Here is a 24599-nt window from a genome sequence, read left to right as displayed (position 1 = left end):
ATTCCAGGTGACTACCTCATGAAGCTGGTTAAGAGAATTTCCAAGAGTGTGCAAAGCTGTCATCAAGGCAAAGGGTGGCTACTTTGAAGAATCTCAAATATAATTCATATTTTGATTTGTTAAAAAAAAAATTGGTTACTATGTGTTATTTCATAATTTTGATGTCTTCACTATTATTCAACAATGTAGAAAATATATTTAAAAAAAAGAAAAACCCTCAAACAGTTTGCTTCAAGCATCAGACAAGCTCAGTGCATATGTTGTTGGTTTTATATATGGAAAAATAAGTTTAAACAGGATGACTCAGTCGACCAAGGTTTGTTTTTGTCGGTGATGGCCCTAATCACGTGACACCATTATTCCTATGTGAAGACTCAATAGCGCATTGAAGCCAAATGAAGTCGGTTAACTTCTCTGTGATATGTGGGACGGTAGCGTCCCACCTAACCAACAGCCAGGGAAATTGCAGGGTGCCAAATTCAAAACAACAGAAATCTCATAATTAAAATTCCTCAAACATACAAGTATTATACACCATTTTAAAGATAAACTTCTCGTTAATCCAGCCAAAGTGTCTGATTTCAAAAGGGATTTACGGCGAWAGCACACCTTGCGATTATGTTAGGTCAGTACATAGCCACAGAAAAACACAGCCATTTTTCCAGCCAAAGAGAGGAGTAACAAAAAGCAGAAATAGAGTTTAAATTAATCACTAACCTTTGATGATCTTCATCAGATGACACTCATAGGACTTCATGTTACACAATACATGTATGTTATGTTCGGTAAAGTTCATATTTATATCCAAAAATCTGAGTTTAGGCGGGACGCTACTGTCTCACTTGGCCAAAAGCCAGAGAAAATGCAGCGCACCAAATTCAAATAAAATACTATAAAAATCTAACTTTCATTAAATCACACATGAAAGATACCAAATTAAAGCTACACTGGTTGTGAATCCAGCCAACATGTCAGAATTCAAATAGGCTTTTCGGCGAAAGCAAACGATGCTATTTTCTGAGGATAGCAACATTGTAAACAAAGAGAGAGAAGCATATTTCAACCCTGCAGGCGCGACACAAAACGCAGAAATAAAAATATAATTCATGCCTTACCTTTGACGAGCTTCTGTTGTTGTCACTCCAAAATGTCCCATAAACATCACAAATGGTCCTTTTGTTCGATTAATTCCGTCGATATATATCCAAAATGTCCATTTATTTGGCGCGCTTGATCCAGAAAACACCGGTTCCAACTTGCTCAAACGTGGCTACAAAATATCTCAAAGGTTACATGTAAACCTTGACAAAACATTTCAAACTACTTTTGTAATACAACTTTAGGTATTTTTTTACGTAAATAATCGATAAAATTGAAGACGGGATGATCTGTGTTCATTACAGGATTAAAACAAACTGTAGCATGCTTTCTGGTTACGCGCCTCAAACAAAAAGTACACTTTACTCAACTCTCGTTCTGAACAGGGCTACTTCTTCATTACACAAAGGAAAAACCCTCAACCAATTTCTCAAGACTGTTGACATCCAGTGGAAGCGGTAGGAACTGCAAGAAGGTCAATTAGAAATCTGGATTACCAATGATGATCCATTGAAAAGAGAGTGACCTCAAAAAAAGATTTTCGGAATGGTTTGTCCTCGGGGTTTCGCCTGTTAAATAAGTTCTGTTATACTCACAGACATGATTCAAACAGTTTTAGAAACTTCAGAGTGTTTTCTATCCAAATCTACTAATAATATGCATATCTTATCTTCTGGGGATGAGTAGCTGGCAGTTTGAATTTGGGTATGCTTTTCATCCAAACATGAAAATGCTGCCCCCTATCCTAGAGAAGTTATTAAGATGGCGTGTCAGGGGTATATAACATGCACAGTTTGAGCTACTCCAGGAAGTGACGTTGTAGGCTAGCTCAGTGATGTCCCCTCTCATTGAGTAACGCCTTCCACATTCTTGAGTTTGGTTAGGTGAGCCGAATGAGTGTGCTCGCATACTCCCTTAAAAGTCCTTCGTTTCGAAAAAATTGAAAAAAGCGGCAATCGTACTGTTTGTCCATCTTGAAACTCCATAGCCATACACTTCCTCAAAATAGAAACGATGTGTTTGATATCATTCCACTAATTCCACTCCAGCCATTACCCCGAGTCTGTCCTCCCCATTTAACACGCCACCAACCTCCTGTGATGCACAAACTGTTGAAGGCCTAACGGGGTACTGCAGGTTGCAATTAGGGGCAAAACTATTAAACCTTTATTTAACTAGGCAAGTCAGTTAAGAACAAATTCTTATTTACAATGACAACCTAGGAAATGTGGTTTAACTGCCTTGTTCAGAACAACAGATTTTCACCTTGTCAGCTCAGGGATTCAATCTAGCAACCTTTCAGTTACTGGCCCAATGCTCTAACCACTAGGCTACCTGCTGCCCCATAGTGTAACTTGTTTTGTGTGCGATTTTAAAATAATCGGTTCAAGGACTGGTGTTTTATAAGCAATTATTGGTACTATGATTGTCTTTTAAAACATTTTTTATTTACACAAAGATTGCCATTTTCCCATTCATTATAATGAGGATCCTGTTTTCTGCAAGCAGTACCGCGGTCAGCCTTGAACTTCCGTGTTTCAATGAGAACCAACTTCTGTGGTTCATTCTCCCCTGCTCTCTCCCCATCTACCACAGAGACGTGTGAATGGGGGAGCCCCTCGATCTAAACATTATCTGATGGATTTTATAAACAGGGCAAATGTCAGAGGAGTGCTCAGATTCATCTCTGTGTGATCCTTTCATTTTTGTACCTTTATTTAACTAGACAAGTAAGTTAAGAACAAATTCTTATTTACAATGACAGTCTAGGTACAGTGGGTTAACTGCCTTGTTCAGTGGCACAACGACAGATTTGTACTTTATCAGCTTGGGGATTTTGTCTTGCAACCTTTTGGTTAACGGCCCAACACACTAACCACTAGGCTACCTGCCGCCCCATGGCTATGGCTTGGGTCACAGTACCTTTAAGTCACTGTAATGAGCCATTGAGAAGACGATGTCAGACTTGATTCACTTCGATCCTATAAAATACAATTTGAGAGGAGCAACAACATGTAGCAAATGCAACACACTAATGCCTGCCTGTGTAGTTTTTCAGGTACCATTTTTCAAACACACAGATGTAAATGAAGTTGAACTGACTCGTTCATTGTGACATGCTGTGTGGGAGTGCTGCATGCAACTCTTTCTGTCAATCTGTCCACAATATTACTGTATATATACTTTTGACCTTACCTGTATTTTACACTTTGTAGTGCAAGGTCATCATTTTGTCAGATGTGCTGGGGTGTCTGCTGCCTTTCCATATAATGAGTCTGTATCTGTTTCATGCTAGCGCACACATGTACACCCACCACATGTACACACACTTGTACACACACATGTACACACACATGTACACACACCACACACACACACACACAAAACAACACACACAACACACACCACACACCAAACACACACACACCACACACACACACACACACACCACACACACCACACACACACAACACACACACACACACACCACACACAAAACAACACCACAAACGCACAAACGCACACACCCTGTTAAGCGAACGCTAGGTCAGTACTTCAGTCTGTCAACAGAAACGGTCCCTTAGCAACATACAGTGCATTGTGGTTTTGTTTACTACTGAATAAGCTGTGTTGATGGGTCCATATAAACCAGAGAGGCCAAAAATACATGTGTAAACTGTGAACCACTATGTTCAAGCTGTTTGGTTTAACTAAGAAGAAAGTGCTACATACATTCTAGCAGGTTTTTGGATTCACACTCAACTCAATTCTGTGAACATGTCCCTGGGTAGAAGGATTCGTCACTTTCCACGCCCAGAATGCAAATCCAATAGTGAGGAATGCAGACGAACTGTGATTGCCGAGTGGAAGTGAACATTTGGAATACTAGAGGCTATGAAGGAGACTGGGAGAGCGGGAGCAGTGACACAAGGTTGCCAAGAATTGTTAGTAGCGGCACATGGCGATACAGTCATTAGTGCCAACAACACCAGGCACTCCTAGTCATCCTTTGTTTGTTATGAATTACAAGTAATTAAAGCAAAACCCTGATTTCCCTGTAAGCATGTCTCCATGCTGCTTTTTAGATGAACTCTGTAAATGCCATCCATTTATAATGGGGATTTTTCCCCCATTGAGTGAGCAGGAAGTGCTTCATGTGCAGATGGCGTAATGGTGTAAAAATAACATATGTCGAAAAAACATATTTGAAACTAGGCCTACATGTTTGGCATGGAAAGACGTGAATTGATAGTATGTAATGCAGTTGTGGAAATGTCATACACCACCTAGTGGTATCACTTTGAGCAAGCCAATTGAACCTCTGACCTAGGATCAGACCCCCCCCCCCCCCCCCCTTACTGTCCATGTAATTGTTTTATTTGATCTTAAAGTCAAAACTGATCCTTAGATCAGCATTCCTACTCTGAGACACTTTATGAATACAACATTACTAAAACATTTAGATTTGCTAATGCAGAACGGTATCTGGAATTAAAATAGGCCATATATCCTTTAGCCCAGAATAAAGCAAACTGAGTAGTTATTGTACAGTCGTGGCCAAACGTTTTGAGAATGACACAAATATTAATTTTCACAAAGTCTGCTGCCTCAGTTTGTATGATGGCAATCTGCATATACTCCAGAATGTTATGAAGAGTGATCAGATGAATTGTAATTAATTGCAAAGTCCCTCTTTGCCATGCAAATGAACTGAATCCCCCAAAAACATTTCCACTGCATTTCAGCCCTGCCACAAAAGGACCAGCTGACATCATGTCAGTGATTCTCTCGTTAACACAGATGTGAGTGTTGACGAGGACAAGGCTGGAGATCACTCTGTCATGCTGATTGAGTTCGAATAACAGACTGGAAGCTTGGAATCATTGTTCTTCCTATGTCAGCCATGGTTACCTGCAAGGAAACACGTGCCGTCATCATTCCTTTGCACCAAAAGGGCTTCACAGGCAAGGATATTGCTGCCAGTAAGATTGCACCTAAATCAACCATTTATCGGATCATCAAGAACTTCAAGGAGAGCGGTTCAATTGTTGTGAAGAAGGCTTCAGGGCGCCCAAGAAAGTCCAGCAAGCGCCAGGACCGTCTCCTAAAGTTGATTCAGCTGCGGGATCGGGACACCACCAGTACAGAGCTTGCTCAGGAATGGCAGCAGGCAGGTGTGAGGGCATCTGCACGCACAGTGAGGCGAAGACTTTTGGAGGGTGGCCTGGCGTCAAGAAGGGCAGCAAAGAAGCCACTTCTCTCCAGGAAAAACATCAGGGACAGACTGATATTCTGCAAAAGGTACAGGGATTGGACTGCTGAGGACTGGGGTAAAGTAATTTTGTCTGATGAATCCCCTTTCCGAGTGTTTGGGGGATCTGGAAAAACGCTTGTCCAGAGAAGACAAGGTGAGCGCTACCATCAGTCCTGTGTCATGCCAACAGTAAAGCATCCTGAGACCATACATGTGTGGGGTTGCTTCTCAGCCAAGGGAGTGGGCTCACTCACAATTTTACCTAAGTACACAGCAAAGAAATAAAGAATGGTACCAACACATACATCCTCCAAGAGCAACTTCTCCCAACCATCCAGGAACAGTTTGGTGACGAACAATGCCTTTTCCAGCATGATGGAGCACCTTGCCATAAGGCAAAAGTGGCTCGGGGATCAAAACATTGATATTTTGGGTCCATGGCCAGGAAACTCCCCAGACCTTAATCCCATTGAGAACTTGTGGCCAATCCTCAAGAGGCGGGTAGACAGACAAAACCCCACAAATTCTGACAAATTCCAAGCATTGATTATACAAGAATGGGCTGCCATCAGTCAGGATGTGGCCCATAAGTTAATTGACAGCATGCCAGGGTGGATTGCAGAGGTCTTGAAAAAGAAGGGTCAACACTGCAAATATTGGCTATTTGCATCAACTTCATGTAATTGTCAACAAAAGCCTTTGATACTTATGAAATGCTTGTAATTATACTTCAGTATTCCATAGTAACATCTGACAGAAATATCTTAAGACACTGAGGCAGCAGAATTTGTGAAAATTAATATTTGTGTCATTCTCGAAAGTTGGACTGTAGTCCTTTGTATTTAAAAGTTCTTGCCAGATGAGGCATACTCGTGATATTCCCCATACTCAAATGGACCCATGAATCCAGCAAAATTGCAGTGGGTTTTTCAATTTTATTAATCTTTATCTAAACAAAATCCTATTTCGATAATGAAGGAGCTGAGGGCTAATTCGATTTGCGTTATTTTGAGGAATTAATGTTGGGCAATAAACATTTATTACAATGAAAGGGTTGAGGTTTTAATAAGCCAGAGAAGCCCAGAGGACGTGCATGGTTAATTGTTATGTGGTAAATTGCATTGTTGCAGTGTTGCCGTACGATAATGACTGTGCGGAAGTGAACTGATGGTTTTCCCTAAAGGAAACCAAATTGCATTGTTGCTATGTGTTGCCGTGCGATAATGACTGTGCAGAAGTAAACTGATGGTTTCCCCTAAAGTAAAGACGATTAGCTCAACAGAGGTTCCCTTGTTGTTAAATTGATTAAAATATGTTAAATTACCCCATTTGAAAAATGTGCAATGTTTTACACACTTGCAGAGACAGTGTTTGAAAGTTATAATGGGGGGGGAATTAAAAATAGATACAGTTACATATTTTCTGGATATTATTTCTGACCATATATCGTTTTGACAATATGGCAATATTATTTTTGCGATAGTTGGCTGTACCTGCACCAAACTCCAATTTGTTTGACTGATCAAAACTTGCTTTCTCATGGCTCTCTTTCGTCCCTCTGCAGCAAACATACAGTGCATTTGGAAAGTATTCAGACCCCTCGACTTTTTCCACATTTTGTCATGTTACAGCCTTATTCTAAAATGGATTCAATTGTTGCTTTTCCTCACCAATCTACACACAATACCCCATAATGACAAAGCAAAAACAAATTCATTTAAAATTGAAATATAACATTTATGTAAGTGTTCAGACACTTTACTCAGTACTTTGTTAAAGCACATTTGGCAGCGATTACAGCCTCGAGTCTGGTAGGGTATGACACTACAAGCTTGGCACACCAGTATTTGGAGAGTTTCTCCCGTTCTTCTCTGCAGATCATCTCAAGCTCTGTCAGGTTGGATGGGGAGCGTTGCTTCACAGCTATTTTCAAGTCTCTCCAGAGATGTTCCTGGTTCTGGCTGGGCCACTCAAGGACATTCAGAGACTTGTCCTGAAGCCACTCCTGCGTTGTCTTGCCTTTGTGGTTAGAGTCTTTGTCCTGTTGGAAGGTGAACCTTCACCCCAGTCTGAGGTCCCGAGTGCTCCGGTGCAAGTTTTCATCAAGGATCTCCTAACTTTGCTCCGTTCATCTTTCCTTCGGTCATCTTCCATCTAAGAATGATGGAGGCCAATGTGTTCTTGGGGACCTTCAATGCTGCAGACATTTTTTGGTACCCTTCCCCAGACCTGTGCCTCGACAGAATCCTGTCTCGGAGCTCTACGGACAATTCCTTTAACCTCATGGCTTAGTTTTTGCATGCACTGTCAACTGTGGGACCTTATATAGACAGATGTGTGCCTTTCCAAATCATGTCCAATCAATTGAATTTATCACAGGTGGACTCCAATCCAGTTGTATATAAACTCAAGGATGATCAGTGGGAACGGGATGAACCTGAGCTCAATTTCGAGTCTCATATCAAAGGGTCCGAATACTGATGTAAATAACGTATTTCTGTTTATTATTTTTAATACATTTCCAAGAATTTCACTTTGTCATTATTGGGCATTGTGTGTAGATTGATGAGACAAATGTTTTATTTAATCGATTTTAGAATAATGCTGTAACGTAACAAAATGTGAAAAAAGGGGTCTAAATATTTTCCGAATGCACTGTATGGTGAGCAATATGTTTGGAACATCGAATCGCAATAAAATCACAGTATCCAATCGCAGTTCTTATCAAATAGTGAGAATCGCAATATACAGTTGAAGTCGGAAGTTTACAAACACCGTAGCCAAATACATTTAAACTCAGTTTTTCCACAATTCCTGACATTTAATCCTAGTGAAAATTCCCTGTCTTAGGTCAGTTAGGATCACCACTTTATTTTAACAATGTGAAATGTCAGAATAATAGTAGAGAGAATGATTTATTTCAGCTTTTATTTCTTTCATCACATTCCCAGTGGGTCAGAAGTTTACATACACTCAATTCGTATTTGGTAGCATTGCCTTTAAATTGTTTAACATGGGTCAAACATTTTGGGTAGCCTTCCACAAGCTTCCCACAATAAGTTGGGTGAATTTTGTCGCATTCCTCCTGACAGAGCTGGTGTAACTGAGTCAGGTTTGTAAGCCTCCTTGCTCGCACACGCTTTTTCAGTTCTGCCCACAATTTTTCTATAGGATTGACGTCAGGGCTTTGTGATGGCCACTCCAATACCTCGACTTTGTTCGCCTAAAGCCATTTTGCCAAAACTTTGGAAGTATGCTTGGGGTCATTGTCCATTTGGAAGACCCATTTGCGACCAAGCTTTAACTTCCTGACTAATGTCTTGAGATGTTGCTTCAATATATCCACATAATTTCCCTTCCTCATGAAGCCATCTATTTTGTGAAGTACATCAGGCCCTCCTGCAGCAAAGCACACCCACAACATGATGCTACCACTCCCGTGCTTCACGGTTGGGATGGTTTTCTTCGGCTTGCAAGCCTCCCCCTTTTTCCTCCAAACATAATGATGGACATTTCTCCAGAAAGTACGATCTTTGTCCCCATGTGCAGTTGCAAACTGTAGTCTGGCTTTTTTTATGGCGGTTTTGGACCAGTGGCTTCTTCCTTGCTGAGCGGCCTTTCAGGTTATTTTGATATAGCACTCGTTTTACTGTGGATAGATAGATAGAGGCTATATACTTAGATAGACACCTCCCAACTGTTGATACATAGAAGTAATAGATATGGCAGTTTGAGCGTCTGCTAGCTGCAGTCTTTAACCTCAGGGAGCTATGAGGCTAACTGCTCGAGGAGTTGCAGTGTAAAGCCCTTGAGAGCGATAGGCTGAGATTAACCGAGGAGAGAACCCCCTCGGCAGGAGGTCCGCTTTATGGCCACAACACCCCACATTCCCCGATCGTTAGCACTTCACAGCCCCCACAGCATAGCGCCACAGCATATGGTGTTGTGTTGTTTCCTGCTTCCTGTGTCAGTGTGTGACTGAAGCGTCTTTACAAACGGCCGTCCGTAGCAGAGCCACAGGCCATTGGCAATGTATGCCTTGTGTCTAGAAAGGAAACAAACATCTGTTTTGGGAGTTTTTTTCGGTAGTCTACAGTTGAAGTCGGAAGTTTACATACACTTAGGTTGGAGTCATTAAAACTTGTTTTTCAACCACTCCACAAATGTCTTGTTAACAAACTATCGTTTTGGCAAGTCGGTTAAGACATCGGTTAGGACAAGAATTTCATTATGGGCCCTAAAGCATGGAAATAGTGTCCACTGCTTGTATACTTCGTATTTTGGCGAATGTAGTACGACATCCGGGAACATTTGGCATACTAACTATATCCATACTATATCCATTACTATACATGTCCAATAAGCATACTACATACTCAATTTACATCACAAGTAGTATGGTTAGTGCAGTTAGTATGAGTATTCGAACACAGCTCTTGTGTTTGAGAAAAAAAATATTTTACTTATTGAACTACAGTAGGTTAAGTGGATTTATAACCGGTAATGGAATTACATCATGGGTCCCTGATATGTACTATACAGAAATGAATAATTATGAATAGTCATATCATTCTCTTTATGGTGTTTGTATCCTGAATAGGTACACAAAGGTTAACATATGCAATAACCTTATTTTGCATATTTAGTTCATTCTACACATTAGCTATTATACTAATGAGCTCCGTCCCCAAACAAGGCCACATTCGGTTGGTCCGGACCAGACCAGGCTGGTCCAATGTTTATGTTTCCTAAATTTGGACATTACAGCACAGTAGAGTAACGTACAGCAGAGCAGATCAGAGTACAGTAGAGTAAAGTAAATATGTTCAGTACAGTATAGTACAGTACAATATAGTACATTATACTGTACTCTACTCTAGTGTACTGTACTGCACTTTACTTTTCTTTACTCTACTGTACAAATTTGTGAAACATACAGTACTCATTCAAGGGTTTTTCTTAATTATTACTATTTAAAAAATGAAGTGAAGACGTCAAAACTATGAAATAACATATGGTATCATGTAGTAACCAAAAAAGTGTTCAACAAATCAAAATATATTTCATATTTGACATTCTTCAAAGTAGCCACCCTTTGCCTTGATGGCAGCTTTGCATACTCTTGGCATTGGTGGTTATTAAGTGTGGTTATTCATGGGTTCATTCATATGGGTTCGTCTGAGGCTTTATGACATTTCTGTCACGTTTGCATGTGTGTCCATCTGTTACTGTGTATTGTGACATTTTGGATATTCTCCTTCACATGCACACCATGGATGGGGCTGTCATTTTCAGTTGGATCTTACTTTTCACAATGTGCCTTCCCTTCAACAGAACATACACATAAAAACATTGGCTGACGACATGGTAAGGCGTCCTGTTTTCATTTCTTTGTGTACTTTGTTTTGCGTCATCATCTTCTCTTTGTGTCATGGCTGCACAGGATGTTGAACTGAAATCTGTGGATGGACCAATGAAACAAGAGGGACACGGTGCCCTCTGTTAACCAAGTAGGGTTCCTGTATTATTGTCATTACAGTATTTTATGGTTATTTAATGTGCCCAAATGATAACGTAATTTAATATGATTTTTTGTTGTTGATGAATGCCTAGCCTAATCAGTCAAATATCAGCCCAACAGTATTCTGAATCGGTTATGATAGGCTTATATATTGTATTTGTTATTATTCCTCTTAATAATTCATTAACAAAGAACAAGTACACTCTATTTGGCTCAAACACTGGTGCTGTTTCAATGGATTGTATTACATGTAGATTCTACAATCATGTTGAACATCATTGGTTTTGTCTTCCACTGGTCCGTCCACAATGATTTCAGTGTAGATTCAGGTGTGCTATCATTAATAAAATGTTGTCTTAATTGATTTGTCTTACTCTTTTTCATATGTATGTTCATTCATTCATTTCACACAAGCATGACCCCTAAACCCATATAGCTAATACCACTGACGACTAACTAACAGCGACTGGTGCATGGACTTACCCTCTTCTGACTGTGTAACAAAGGTGCGTGCTGCTGGCGGCATCTCGTTTGATCTTGGTCCGTCTTCTGTCGTCGGCCCTGAATTACATATGAGGTGCGCTTGATTTAACGCTTGCCGTTTGCACTTTTGGGACGATTCCATTTGTCCCATTGCACCAGGCAAACTAACTCAAGCACAGCTCAGGTAAATGTATTTGCACTTATGCGATTGACATCCGTTCTTAATTCATCGGTGTACCTAGAATAGCCGAGTACTGTCTGTGAGGAGAGTATCTTTCTGAAGCATATGCACTTAAGTTATACAGACTCCCATAACAGTCTGTCATTTTGAACAATCCCAATCTACAGGGTTAATGGTAAGTGCGAAGGTAAGTCAAATCTATGACGTCGCTGTATTTAACAGTGTACCGTTTTATTATGTACCATGTTTTCGTTCAGATACACACGAACTGTACAGATTTAATACATCAAAGCCAGTTTGACATAGAGCAAGCAATGTTACACCCCTTTTTCAAAGCACATTGTCATTTAATCTAACATAATTTTTTTTATGACAAAACAGAAGATGAACACACATTATCATTTAATCTAACATAATTTTTTTTGATGATAAAACAGAAGATGAACACACATTATCAGTCCGTCCCTTGTCACAGGCAAAACCCTTTACTTTAGCTGGCCTGTGGCGCCATCCCAACCTGTAATTGAGCCCAGCTGATGCCTGTTCAAAGGTTGGGAAGGAGCTCGAAAGACATGGCAGGCATATGACAGTATCACTCAACTCTACAGTGTGTAAGCATTCAGAAAGCCTGAAGCCTAGGGAAATATTCCTAGTTAAATACTATATGTCATAACACTTACCACACACACTTTGGTGATGCCACCCTCTCTTTCCCCTTCAGCGTGACCGGATCACCAGTTTCCGGAAGACTGGGAATAAGAAGGACAAGCCCCTGATCCAGCACTCCACAGACCCCATGTCCATTCAGGTAGAGATGCCCATGCCTCAGCCTCTCTTCGACGACCGCTCCATGAACCTCTCCGAGAAGGAGATCAACGCCCTCTTTGAGAAGATGATGGTAAGTCCGATACTGTAACTCTCCTTTTGAACCAAGTGTATATAGCCACCGTGCTCCCCTATAACACTGAATGTAGAGTCCCTGTTTTCAGTGCAGTATTTTCCCTGACTGATCAAAACTAGTTTTCTCATGCTCTCGCCTGTCTTTCTGCAGCAGACATATAGTGAGCAATATGTTTGGAACGTCAAATTGCAATAAAATTGCAGTATCTAATACCTATAGAATCGTGAGAATCCATATTACAATCCGTATTGGTATTGTGCGGTCCCTGGCAGTATTACACTGAGTTAACAAAACATTAAGAACACCTTCCTAATATTGAGTTGCACCTCAGAACATTGACTCTACAAGGTGTCGAAAGCGTTCCACAGGGACGCTGGCCCTTGTTGACTCCAATGCTTCCCACAGTTGTGTCAAGTTGGCTGGGTTAGCCTTTGGGTGGTGGATCATTCTTCATACACACCGGAAACTGTTAAGGATGAAAACCTAGCAGTGTTGCAGTTATTGACACGAACCGGCGTGCCTGGCACCTACTACCATACCAAGTTCAAAGGCACGTCAATCTTTTGTCTTGCCCATTCACCCTCTGAATGGAACACATGCACAAATCCATGTCTCAATTGTCTCGAGGTTTAAAAATCCTTCTTTAAATCGGTCTCCTCCCCTTCATCTATACTGATTGAAGTGATATTTAACAAGTGACATCAGAAAGGGATCATGGCTTTCACCTGGATTCGTCCGGTCTGTCTATGTCATGTTCATAATGTTTTGTACACTCAATGTATATGTACTATAGGATTACAATTTCTCCCTCAACCACTACTTGTCTGGAACCATGGAGATGTAACGGGCAGAATGGACATGGTTACTGCTTCTATGTCTGAAACTCCCTGTGTGTCCTTTTGAGTACGAGCTACCAATCACATTGTTCTTTTACTGTTCACCAGAGAGTCTCTGATCTCGAGGTGGATCTCTGTCTCCACTGGTTGTCATAATAATGATATCATTAGATGTGATGTGTTGACGGCTTGCTGTGTGGCACATTCAAACATCTTTTGGCAAAGAAATGTAGCAGTTTTCTTTTTCTATTGCCTCTCTGTATTCACATCATGTTAATGTGGGTGCTTTTGTGTCTCATACTATGCGCCACTCTTCTCTTCTTCGTAATCTGCAGGCAGGGAGCTCTGCTCAGGCTAAGCCTCTACAGAGCAGCACTTACCTGGTTCGCTGCGCAGAGCCGAGTCGCAGCTCTAAAATCACGCTGAGATCAGCATAGAGAGCACATAGATCAGAGAGAGAGACAGGAGTGAGTGTATCGGCGTAACCCTGTCGTGACTTCTCACTTAACTCGGCAACTCAAGTTCACTTGACTCAGCCCTCGTTCAAACAGAGAGCTCCAGAGGGATCCATCAGAGAGCTACAGAGTTCCAACAGAGAGCTCTATCAGAGAGTTACAGAGAGCTCCATCCGAGAGCTACAGAGAGCTCCAAACCGAGAACTACAGAGAGCTCCACCAGAGAGCTACAGAGAGCTCCATCAGAGCTACAGAGAGCTCCATCAGAGAGCTATAGAGTGCTCTATCAGAGCTACAGAGAGCTCCATCAGAGCTACAGAGAGCTCCATCAGAGCGCTACAGAGAGCTACAGAGAGCTCCATCAGAGAGCTACAGAGAGCTCCATCAGAGAGCTACAGAGAGCTCCATCAGAGAGCTACAGAGTGCTCTATCAGAGCTACAGAGTGCTCTATCAGAGCTACAGAGAGCTCTATCAGAGCTACAGAGAGCTCCATCAGAGAGCTACAGAGAGCTCCACCAGAGAGCTACAGAGCTCCATCAGAGAGCTACAGAGTGCTCTATCAGAGCTACAGAGTGCTCTATCAGAGCTACAGAGAGCTCCATCAGAGAGCTACAGAGAGCTCCATCAGAGAGCTACAGAGAGCTCCATCAGAGAGCTACAGAGAGCTCCATCAGAGAGCTACAGAGAGCTCCATCAGAGCTACAGAGAGCTTGCCTGGCTACCCAGACTCCTTGCTCCGGCCAAACGCTACGCCACGCCCACAGATTTTAGTTTATTTTCCGCAATGAGTCTGGATCTGAGTACCCCTCCGACCCTTCACCGAATTTGAACACATTCGGGGCCGTCTTATTGGTCTATAAACCTATGGGCAAATGCATTGATATTGCTACCAAAATATTTTTTACATTGGAGGAGTACCGATATGACTGCACGGTGGCTTCATTACAGCGATCCCATGTCAGTCATCCAAGGTGTATACACATCACTGGTAACTACTAGACAACCATAAAATAGCGAGGGTGATACAAAGAGTTTGGTTACTGTCATTACAGTGTTACAACGTCCTGTTACCAGTACAGATGCACTATAAATGCCTGTCTGATACCTGGTGATAGTCAGTAGAAAATGGTGTAACACTCATATGGCTTTAACATGATGTTCGAGCTCCTCCCTTTGTGTTACGAATGATAAGTGTTGAGTGTGAGTAGCAGTTCATATCCAAGTGAGAAGAAGTCGAGCCTTTAGCTTGCCAGCCCAGCAGTCTGTGAATCTCCATCATCGAGAAGAGAAGACTACTCCACTAATAACAACTGACAGCCTACATCATAAAACGATACTTGAATTTGAAATAATTGTAGCTTCTGATCACTTTGCAGTTACATGTAATTACACATGGCACGCAAACTTACATGGTGTCCTGTCCTTGCTAGGTGTGAGGCAAGGGTAGTTGTGTTCCCGCATATACACATGTGACATGGTTTTAGGAGGAGATGATGGGTTGATCGATGAGCATTCCCATGGAACTCTCTGTTCAAAGCTCAGTATTGCCCCCTTGTGGGGTTTTGCTTGACTTGATGAAAGGAGAGGAAAAAGAATGCATGACCTAACTCCCATCTTTACACTTTGTTCGCCTTGTTGTTAGACTCGTACTAGGTAGTCTGACTAGTCTCGCTTGCCAGACTCATAAGTAATAGCTACCGTGGACCTTTCATAACAACCCATAGGTTATGTCAAATGAATGGCTTTACAGGTGAAAACATTTCCCCTTGTTGATGACGACGGACTTTGTTGAATGTTGAATTTGAAGTTCAACTCGTACCCATCTCCAAGGTCAAACTTCTTTTGAAACCCCTTGCTTTTTATTCCACAGGAATTGGCTCTGGCTGGCTCTCTGTGTATGCCGCCGGATTGAAAATGTAACAAAAAGCTTTCAGCCCATCACTTTTTAACCGCAATGCTAAATTACCCAGGCTTCATTGCATAGGCCTGTGTGTGTGTGTGTGTGTGTGTGTGTGTCACTGTGTACCTTTTTTCATACAATGGTTCTTGTTGCGGGAGCCGAAGTGATGCTGATTCTCTTCTGTTTTTTTATTACGATCAGTCTGTATTTTTTCCCCGCCTCACCTCATCTCATCCAGCTCACCTCTCAATTACTGTGTTTGTGCTCACCACGCTGTGACATTAAACTCAGGCTCCGATGACAGGAAAGGCATGTTTCTCGGCGGCTGAAAACGTGTTGCGCTGAGAACCATCACTGAAAGCTTAATTACAATGAAGTGAAGGGATTTGCATTACCTTTACGTGCTTTTGAAGCTGCCAGCACCAACACGCCTCTATCTATAGATTGTAGACCATTTTCATAGCTAAAGTACTAACAGCAGCCTATGTTGAAATTACAATACAGAAATGGAACTTTATGTATATTAGCTTGAATTGGAGTAGCTAAATCAAATGATATTCAAACTGCGTAATCGTAGTCTCAATACAGAGATACTCAATAAAGAAGGTTCGCCGTTGCTTTAAAAAAACGTAGCATTTTGTTGTTCTCTGTGTATCTCTTTCGTATCCCCATGCTCTTATTGTTTGAAAACATGGCATGCACTGCTGCTCTAAAACTCAAATTCCAAGTGAGGGTGTTAGGCGGTTGACCAAGGAGCCCCGGTGTTGTGCTTTAATGACTAAGACAAATCCAAATGTGTTTTTCCTTCAGCGTTATCATGACTTTACTTTCAATAATCTGATCAATGTTATTTATCGAATCAACTAACTTTAATTGTTACCCGATTTAAATTAATCGTGTAACTATTAACTCATTAGGAATTTGGGGCACCACGAGAGCAGTTGTTTAAAGAGTTACCATCTCCCGAATGAAACTCTAAAGGTCTTTACCTATCACATCCATAAAACAGTCAACATATTAATCAGAACCTCTTATCAAATCATCATTCTGAACAGTCGTAACCTTCTTGGATCTGCAATAACCCCAGCCTTACTTATGAATCAGTACTACATAAATTGGTTTAATTATTTATTTACAAGCTAACTAAATAATAACACAGAATAAACATACCAACTTTATACATGAGAAAAAGGTCCTTAGCGGACTGACACAATATGGTGGCTTTTTACACATCGACATGGAGAGGGAGAGAGAAAGAGTGAGAAAGAAAAAGAGACACTTCTTGTTGATACATTTTAGAAACTTTTCTCACAGTAATCATATACTTTACACACGAACCACCGCCCGTTTGGAGTAAGAAATCATGAATGTATTTACGTGTGCATGCCTTCGTTTGCTGTTGGAACCAGCCCTCCTTAGGAAGGGTGATGGGTTGGCCTTTCAGCGGCACGCTTGTAAGGCTCTGATTGTCCAATAGTCTTCTACTGTTGTTCACTCCGGAAGATAGGCTAGACAGTCGTGTCGACGGTTACCATTGGTGTTGAGAGTAGTAGGATACGGTGATTTGAGAAGAGTAGTAGGATGGTCCCACTTAAATTCGCTTTTCTAGATATTTGTCTTAGGACAGCTAATCAGCCGTACCAGTGATTGTCTGGAAGGTGAGCTTCTCACCTCTTCCTCGTGTTGATATTCAAGGTTCAAACTACTCTGGACATGAGCTGCAAGTCTACACGCCTCTCTGGTCTGTGAGGTGAGTTTATTTTCTTCACCTCGTGTTGAGGTTCAACGTTCCAACCATTTCAAACGTGTAGATACCGCTCCACGCTTTTCTGGTCTAATGTTAATTTCTCCATCAATCCTTTTATGCACTCTGGCCGAAGGGGATGGCACCATCAGGCTGACATGCTCTCTGACCTCACTCGGGGCATGGCAACTTACTATGCAAAGATTTTAGGAGACAAATTCTCTTGTGGTTCCTAAAATCACATTCCTATCTTAACAAAGATACTTTCATAATTTTTCATATAGAACGTTAAGGATGCATACTTCCTACATGTAGTGTGTATACTTTTCAAGTTACAGTATTTCCTTTATAACACTTTTTAATGACATCACAGAATAAAAAACATTATGACATTCGTTTTCTATAGATCATTATGTTAGAAATATTTTTCCAGTATTCGCTATTTGAACTTGTTAGAGTTTTGTCAGGAAAAAGTCTGTTAACAAAGCACATTCCTTGGTGGATTTTGGAGAAGGAGAACTGTCTGGATCTCCTCTCCTTTAATTTACGAAAAGGTGTGAGCTGTCAAACCGGCACAGTTCCCTCCTCTCCTCTTCTGTGGGTGAGAGAAGGTCTGCTTACTGCCATCCATTGCCAAGCTGATCTGACCCATTCAAATCCTCACAGGACAGTCATGACAGCACGTAGTCTGCATGTTTTGTCCTCCCCAAAAAATTCAAAGCTAGAGAAGCCCATAATGCTACCAGGTTATCAAAAGGTTCTGGGAAGAAGAGCAGCCCTGGGTTGGTAGATACGGACAGATGAGCTCCTCCTGACCTGTTAAGAAATCATTGGAGGACTGTTAGTGTAGGGTGTAGTGTTAGTGTAACAGTAGTGCTAGTGTGTACTGTAGGGTGTAATGTTTGTGTTAGTATTAGTAGTGTGTCCTGTCGCGTGTAGTGTTTGTGTTAGTGTTAGTAGTGGTAGTGTGTACTGTAGGGTGTAGTGTTTGTGTTAGTATTATAGTGAGTGGTTGTTACTGTGGGTGTATAGTTTGTTTAGTTATAGTGGTAGTGTGTCCTGTCGCGTGTAGTGTTTGTGTTAGTATTAGTAGTGTAGTGTGTACTGTAGGGTGTAGTGTTGTTAGTATTAGTAGTGGTAGTGTGTACTGTAGGTGTAGTGTTTGTGTTAGTATTAGTAGTGGTAGTGTGTACGTGTGTGTAGTGTTTGTGTTAGTATTAGTAGTGGTAGTGTGTCTGCGCTGTGTGTGTTTTTGTTAGTATTATAGTTAGTGTGTACTGTAGGGTGTATGTTTTGTGTTTAGTATTAGTAGTGGTAGTGTGTACTGTAGAGTGTAGTGTTGTGTTAGTATTAGTGTGTACTGTAGAGTCTAGTGTTTGTTTATGTGTTAGTAGTGGTAGTGTGTACTGTAGAGTGTGTGTTTGTGTTTATAGTTAGTATTGTTAGTGTTACTGTAGGTGTATGTTGTGATTAGATTATAGTAGTAGTGTGTACTGTGGTGTATGTTTGTGTTATATTAGTAGTGTAGTGTGTTCTGTAGGTGTAGTGTTTGTGTTAGTATTAGTATGGTAGTGTGTACTGTAGGTGTAGTGTTTGTTTTAGTATTAGTAGTGGTAGTGTGTACTGTGGGTGTAGTGTTGTGTTAGTATTAGTAGTGGTAGTGTGTACTTTTAGGGTGTAGTGTTTGTGTTAGTATTAGTAGTGTAGTGTACTGTGGGTGTAGTGTTTGTGTTAGTATTAGTAGGGTAGTGTACTTGTGTAGTGTTTTATAGTTAGTAGTGGTAGTGTGTACTGTAGGGTATAGTGTTTGTGTTCAGTGTTACAGAGTGGTCGGTACTGTAGGGTGTCATGTGTGTTAGTATTAGTAGTGGTAGTGTGTACTGTAGGGTGTAGTGTTTGTGTCAGTGTTACAGAGGTGGTAGTGTGTACTGTAGGGTGTCATGTTTATGTTAGTGGTACTGTAGTGTTTTTGGAAGTGGTAGTGTTGTGTGTTAGTGTTTGTGCTAGTGCTAATGTTAGTGTCACAGTGTTGGTCATGTTAAACCAGTAGCTGCTGCCTGCCTGAGAGCCACATTACGGCTGCCGTGGCTTCCACTCTGCCACAAGGAGAGTGTGTGTAGTCTTGTGCGGCGTCCTTGGGTTCTTTAGATGTGCACAGCTGGACCCCGGAGTTGGAGCCCCTGATATAAATTCACAGTTGTAAATCCTCTGAAATCTCCCCATTGGGGGGAGAGTCTTTGGCGAGGAGGAGGCGCGGTGGCAGAATTCTTAATGCGGGACGTGGTGCTGGGAAAACAGCGAGCCGCGATGTGACACACACGTTTACATCCTCGTTTAGCCAGCGGCAAACTCCCCTCTATGAATCTGTACCCTTCCCCATCATCTCCATCGCTCCATTTACCATTAATATTCAGACACATTTGTCCTGTACAAGGGTAGGACTAGGAGGGAGAAGGAAGGGGTTGTAACGACTGGCGAGGACGTGCCATGACAGATGAATGGATAGACGGACAGGTCACGACCATGCCCTTTAGACCACACGTATCTCTGTGTGTGAATTTTGTTATTGGAACGATCGTCTCTCGCCTGGCCGACCGCTGTGAAGCACATTAGATGCAAACAAACAGTGAGGGGGATGAGCCATAGGCAGCAGCATTAGGGCTGTGAATTGCCAGGGACCTCATGATACAATATTCTAACTATACTTAGGTGCCGATACGATATGTATTGCGATTCTCACAATTCTTATGATTCTTTGTATTGCAATTCGATGCTGCAATTTTATTGAGATTTGATGTTCCAAACATATGGCTTACTATATATCTGCTGCAGAGAGACATGAGCGCATGAGAAAACACGTTTTGATCACATGAGAAAACACGTTTTGATCAGTCGGGGAAATAAAAGTGCTGAAAACACTATTTAAAGTTGAAGAACAAGCTATAGGATGAAAAATACTGGAGTTTTGGCTCAGGTACAGCCGACTGGCTCTAGCTTTTTTTAAGCAAAAACGATAGATATAATATCCCCAAATAATATTGCAGTATGTAACTGTATGGATATATATATATATATATATATATATATATATATATATTTTTTTTTTTTACCCATCACTACCCAGCATCACACGTGTACACATTTGTCAAGCCACTCTCCTACACGTTGGCACAGAATGTTCCAAGGGATGTGTCGCAAATGGCACCCTATCACGCTCTGTTATACAGCAGAGTGCATATCATACAACTGTGTCTGTATTGTGGATGATCATTTCCATTTCTGCATCCCAAATGGCACTGTATAAGGTGCACTACTTTTGACCAGGGCCAATTGATACATCATACTCCACCCTCACTCTTCTGTTTCCAGCGGTAGTTACTACTGTCACTACCTATGGGCTTGTCGACATCACCTCCTATTGCTATGGCTGTCTGTTATATTGCCTCTCTGTCATATTCCAGGTATTCTACAGAGAGAAAACCTGGAATTGACTTACAATCTGTGAACTCTTGCCATCAATATGCCTCCACCTGCCGTTGTAGTTTTATGAGCTATGTATGATTCATATCTACAGATTTGGCAGGGAATACATCCAAAAGATGATCTTCCCTCCTAGTTGTCACTGACTACTACAGAGCGAGATAGAGTTGGTGTGTGTGTGTGTGTGAGAGAGAGAGAGCGAGAGACTGCGAGAGAGAGACTGAGTGAGCGAAAGTGACCATTACTGTGCTGATGAGGCTAGTTTGAGCCTTTATGTGCCTATGCCTCATTGCCGGGAGCAGCATTCTCCGTAATAACAGCCGCTGTGCTCCTCCATTGCAGTTACAATTTCTCTGTCTGCACAAGACGGGCACTTAAACCACAGAGGAGGAGAGCCAAGATGTGCCCCTAAACTCCATGAATTAAACTTGGGGTGCACCGGAGAAAATCATTTTGTCACAGATTTGTCACGGTCGAAGCAAATTAAAACAATGTTTTCTCTCCTGCTCAACTTACTTCTCTCGTACTCAACCTTTGCCCTTGTCCATATCCTTGTCGACAGCAGACAGATATGGCTGCACCCCATTCATTATCCCTGGCAATGGAAGCCAATGGAAGCCCCAAGCTGTGTTCACAGGCAGCACATCTCTCCACATTGCTTTGTGATTTCTGACGTATCCAAGGCAGTTCTTTTGTCTGTCTCACGTTGTTTCCTACAGTAGTAGCTCTGAATGCTGAATCGGGTGATACAGAGTTAAGACCCAGGCCGTTTGACTTGTTAGGCCAGCCAAGCAGAGGTGGATAGAACCGTCAGGCAACATGAAAGAACACACACACACACACACACACACACACACACACGCCTCCACCACCGTCAAATAACTCCACACACAGTTTGTAGGGTGCCTGTGTAAACGTTTCAATTACCTGAGTCTGCTGCCAGGGATATGTTGGGATTCTTCCATGTAGACCTGCGAGGATATAATTAATAATAGCATAATTAATCATTTTTGGGTGGCAGAACACAGAGTCCTCTCTCTCTCTCTTCTAGTCGACCCTGACGTGTACCCCTCAGGCCCTGCTGTCTCTCCCCCACATTCCCCCCTATATTCTCCGCTCCGCGTTTTGCCTCGTTTATTGAATGCCATTTAACCGGCCAAATTAGCAGAGTTCAGAGGTTAATTAAAAAGTATTCCGGTCCCGGGTATTTAGAAAACGGCCCATTGGTAAAGTGTCCCTCCACGAGTGCGCCCCAACTCTTGGTGTATTTACTGAGACAAAATGTAGAGGGAAGAGGAGGAGGTGGAGGAGGAGGAGGACATTGGGTCATGATACCCTTAATGGTAATATCCATGATGCTGTACCTAGTGTCTTTCAACTGCCACAGACTATATACTGTACCCGTCTACAAACTGAACTAAAGAAAATGAAGGAACGGGAATGTAAATCTTTTCACCAAATGTTAGATCATACAGTGGACATATAGGTAACATATGGTTGATTTATCTATGGGTTGTGTCCAAAAATGGCACCCTATTTCCTTCATAGTGCACTACATTTGACAAGGGTGCATATGACTCTGGTCAAAAGTAGTGCACCATATAGGTAGGGAATATGTTGCCATTTAGGACGAGGCCTATCTCGATTTTACATTCTAGGCTATACACTCAACACCTTCACCATACAGCAAAAGAAAAATGCACCATACTTTCTCCCACTAGATGGCAGCATTGTTTCACAGCAGCTCCACTCAGCCACATGACTTCAGCCACGTGTTTCTCTGTGTCATTCAGTCCATACCTTTGTCTGAGAGTGCTCCGAATAAACATCCCCCCATCCTCCTGCTATCCTCACCATGTCATTCCCCTGCTCTTAGTGCTCTTCTTTCCATCCCTCCCTCACTCCCCGCGTCCCTCCCTCCCTCCCCTCATCTCTTTGACAAGAAAGGGGCCTTTTTTGTGGTGCAGAATAAAACGTACAATGTACGTCGAAGATAATAGTTAAAGAGGCATAAGCTACTGTCCACCCAGGCACTGTTTAATGATATTGTTGTATGGTAATCAACCTTACCCTTCCACTTTACAGGCGGTGTTGTATGATATCCACTCTGCGGTATAACAGAGGGTGATGTATCATACTTTGGCCTCACTTCTGTTTCCAGGGGTAGTTATTAATGTCACTAGCTGTGGGATCGTCTCCATTACCTCCTGTTGCTATGCCTGTCTGTCACATTGCCTAGAGAGAGAAAGAGGGACTGTGTACCCTCAACTAAAGTACAGAAGCTGGACATTAAAGTGCTATGACCCAAGAGTGACCTTTTCTAGTGTAACATACACTTGATACCCTTGTTAGGATTGCATCTTTGGCAGCAGCAAACAGCGGGATAATAATTGACCGTTTCCATTTTAGGTAAAGAGTGTTGACATCCTTTAAGTGCAGTTGGTAGAGTCTTAATGGATTTAAAATGACCATAATTGCCCCACGGTGTGTAGTAGTCGTTTCTCCTCACTTTCGTTGTTTGTTTCCTCAGGAGGACATGAACCTGAATGAGGAGCGTAAAGCCCCACTGCGTGGGAAGGACCTGAGCACCAAGCGAGAGATGGTCGTCCAGTACATCTCCACCACCGCCAAATCTGTAAGTCGTCGTTGTGAACCAATGGTCTTTCTGTATTATATATCTGTAATGAAACTAATGGGCTTCCTGCATTTTATTGTAACCAAACGGGTTTCTCAGCTACTCTCACCCAGTGTAGTAGTAGTAGTGAGTGGGCTGAGAAATATGACATTCTACACTGCCAAGACACTGCAGAATAATGAGCTTAACCCAATCTACTTTCTTTCTGTGCCCCTCTCTCTCTACCACTCTTTCACACTCTCCCTCCGTCTCACTCTCCTTGCTTGAGCCCCCAATCTCTGATTACTGCTTCCATTACATTTTTTCACCGCCCCCCCACCCCCACCCGAGTGCTTATCAAACCGCTTTCGTTGTAGCGCAGCCGTAACTCTCAGTTGCTTTATATTGGGGAAGGAACAAGTTTTCATTTGAAATTGAAACGCATCGCTTTACACTTTCAACAATCTAAGCCAATAAGAGTGGTAAACCCAGCACGTTTGAGGAGCGTAATCCCAGGGTTATCAGGTGAATTCTCTTTATGAAGTTTAAGGCCCCTACTGAGGGTAGGCTCACATTTACTCATAGACTCCTATCAAGTCACTCGCCGGCCTTTGACACGATCATTTATTACCCCTCTCATTGTTATGGTAATTAGGCGGCATTATTAATAATGATGATGATGATCAGAGATGATTGAATTTTTCACCGGGCCCATTATGTTTTGTGAGCACTGCTATATTATTCAGATGAACAGCCGCCTCTGTCTGGGTGAAAGGGAGTTAGGGCTTAGGCTGTCTTTCAGTGTCCTCACCTACCCCTCACATTCTATAGGCCCTGTAGGTGGAGCCCGTTGGATGGATTTCAGAATAGAATATAGAGACACAGACACTTGCGCGCACACACGCACATGCCTAGCACACACACACACACACACACACACACACACACACACACACACACACACACACACACACACACACACACACACACACCACACACACACACAACACCACACACACACACACACACACACACACACACCACAACACACCACTATGACAGGGTAGCGCAGCTTAGCCGTCCAGGGGACAGATGTGTTTCTGTGTGATAAGTGCCTGTCTTCAACATGG

The 24599-nt window shown here is 42.1% G+C and overlaps 1 protein-coding gene across 1 annotated transcript in view; it reads left to right on the top strand.

The window, feature by feature from the left end:
* Window positions 1-24599, top strand: part of LOC111967632 (protein diaphanous homolog 2-like) — a 622518-nt gene that overhangs the window by 9866 nt on the left and 588053 nt on the right. The window contains 3 exon segments of the mRNA XM_023992819.2: window positions 10688-10720; window positions 12260-12436; window positions 23386-23490. Coding sequence (XP_023848587.2) covers window positions 10688-10720; window positions 12260-12436; window positions 23386-23490 — 315 coding nt within the window.

Source organism: Salvelinus sp. IW2-2015, linkage group LG8, assembly GCF_002910315.2.
Source record: "Salvelinus sp. IW2-2015 linkage group LG8, ASM291031v2, whole genome shotgun sequence".
In the NCBI taxonomy this organism is placed as follows: domain Eukaryota; kingdom Metazoa; phylum Chordata; class Actinopteri; order Salmoniformes; family Salmonidae; genus Salvelinus; species Salvelinus sp. IW2-2015.
The sequence above is the reverse complement of the archived record's forward strand: the minus strand, read 5'-3'. Positions and strand labels throughout refer to the sequence as shown.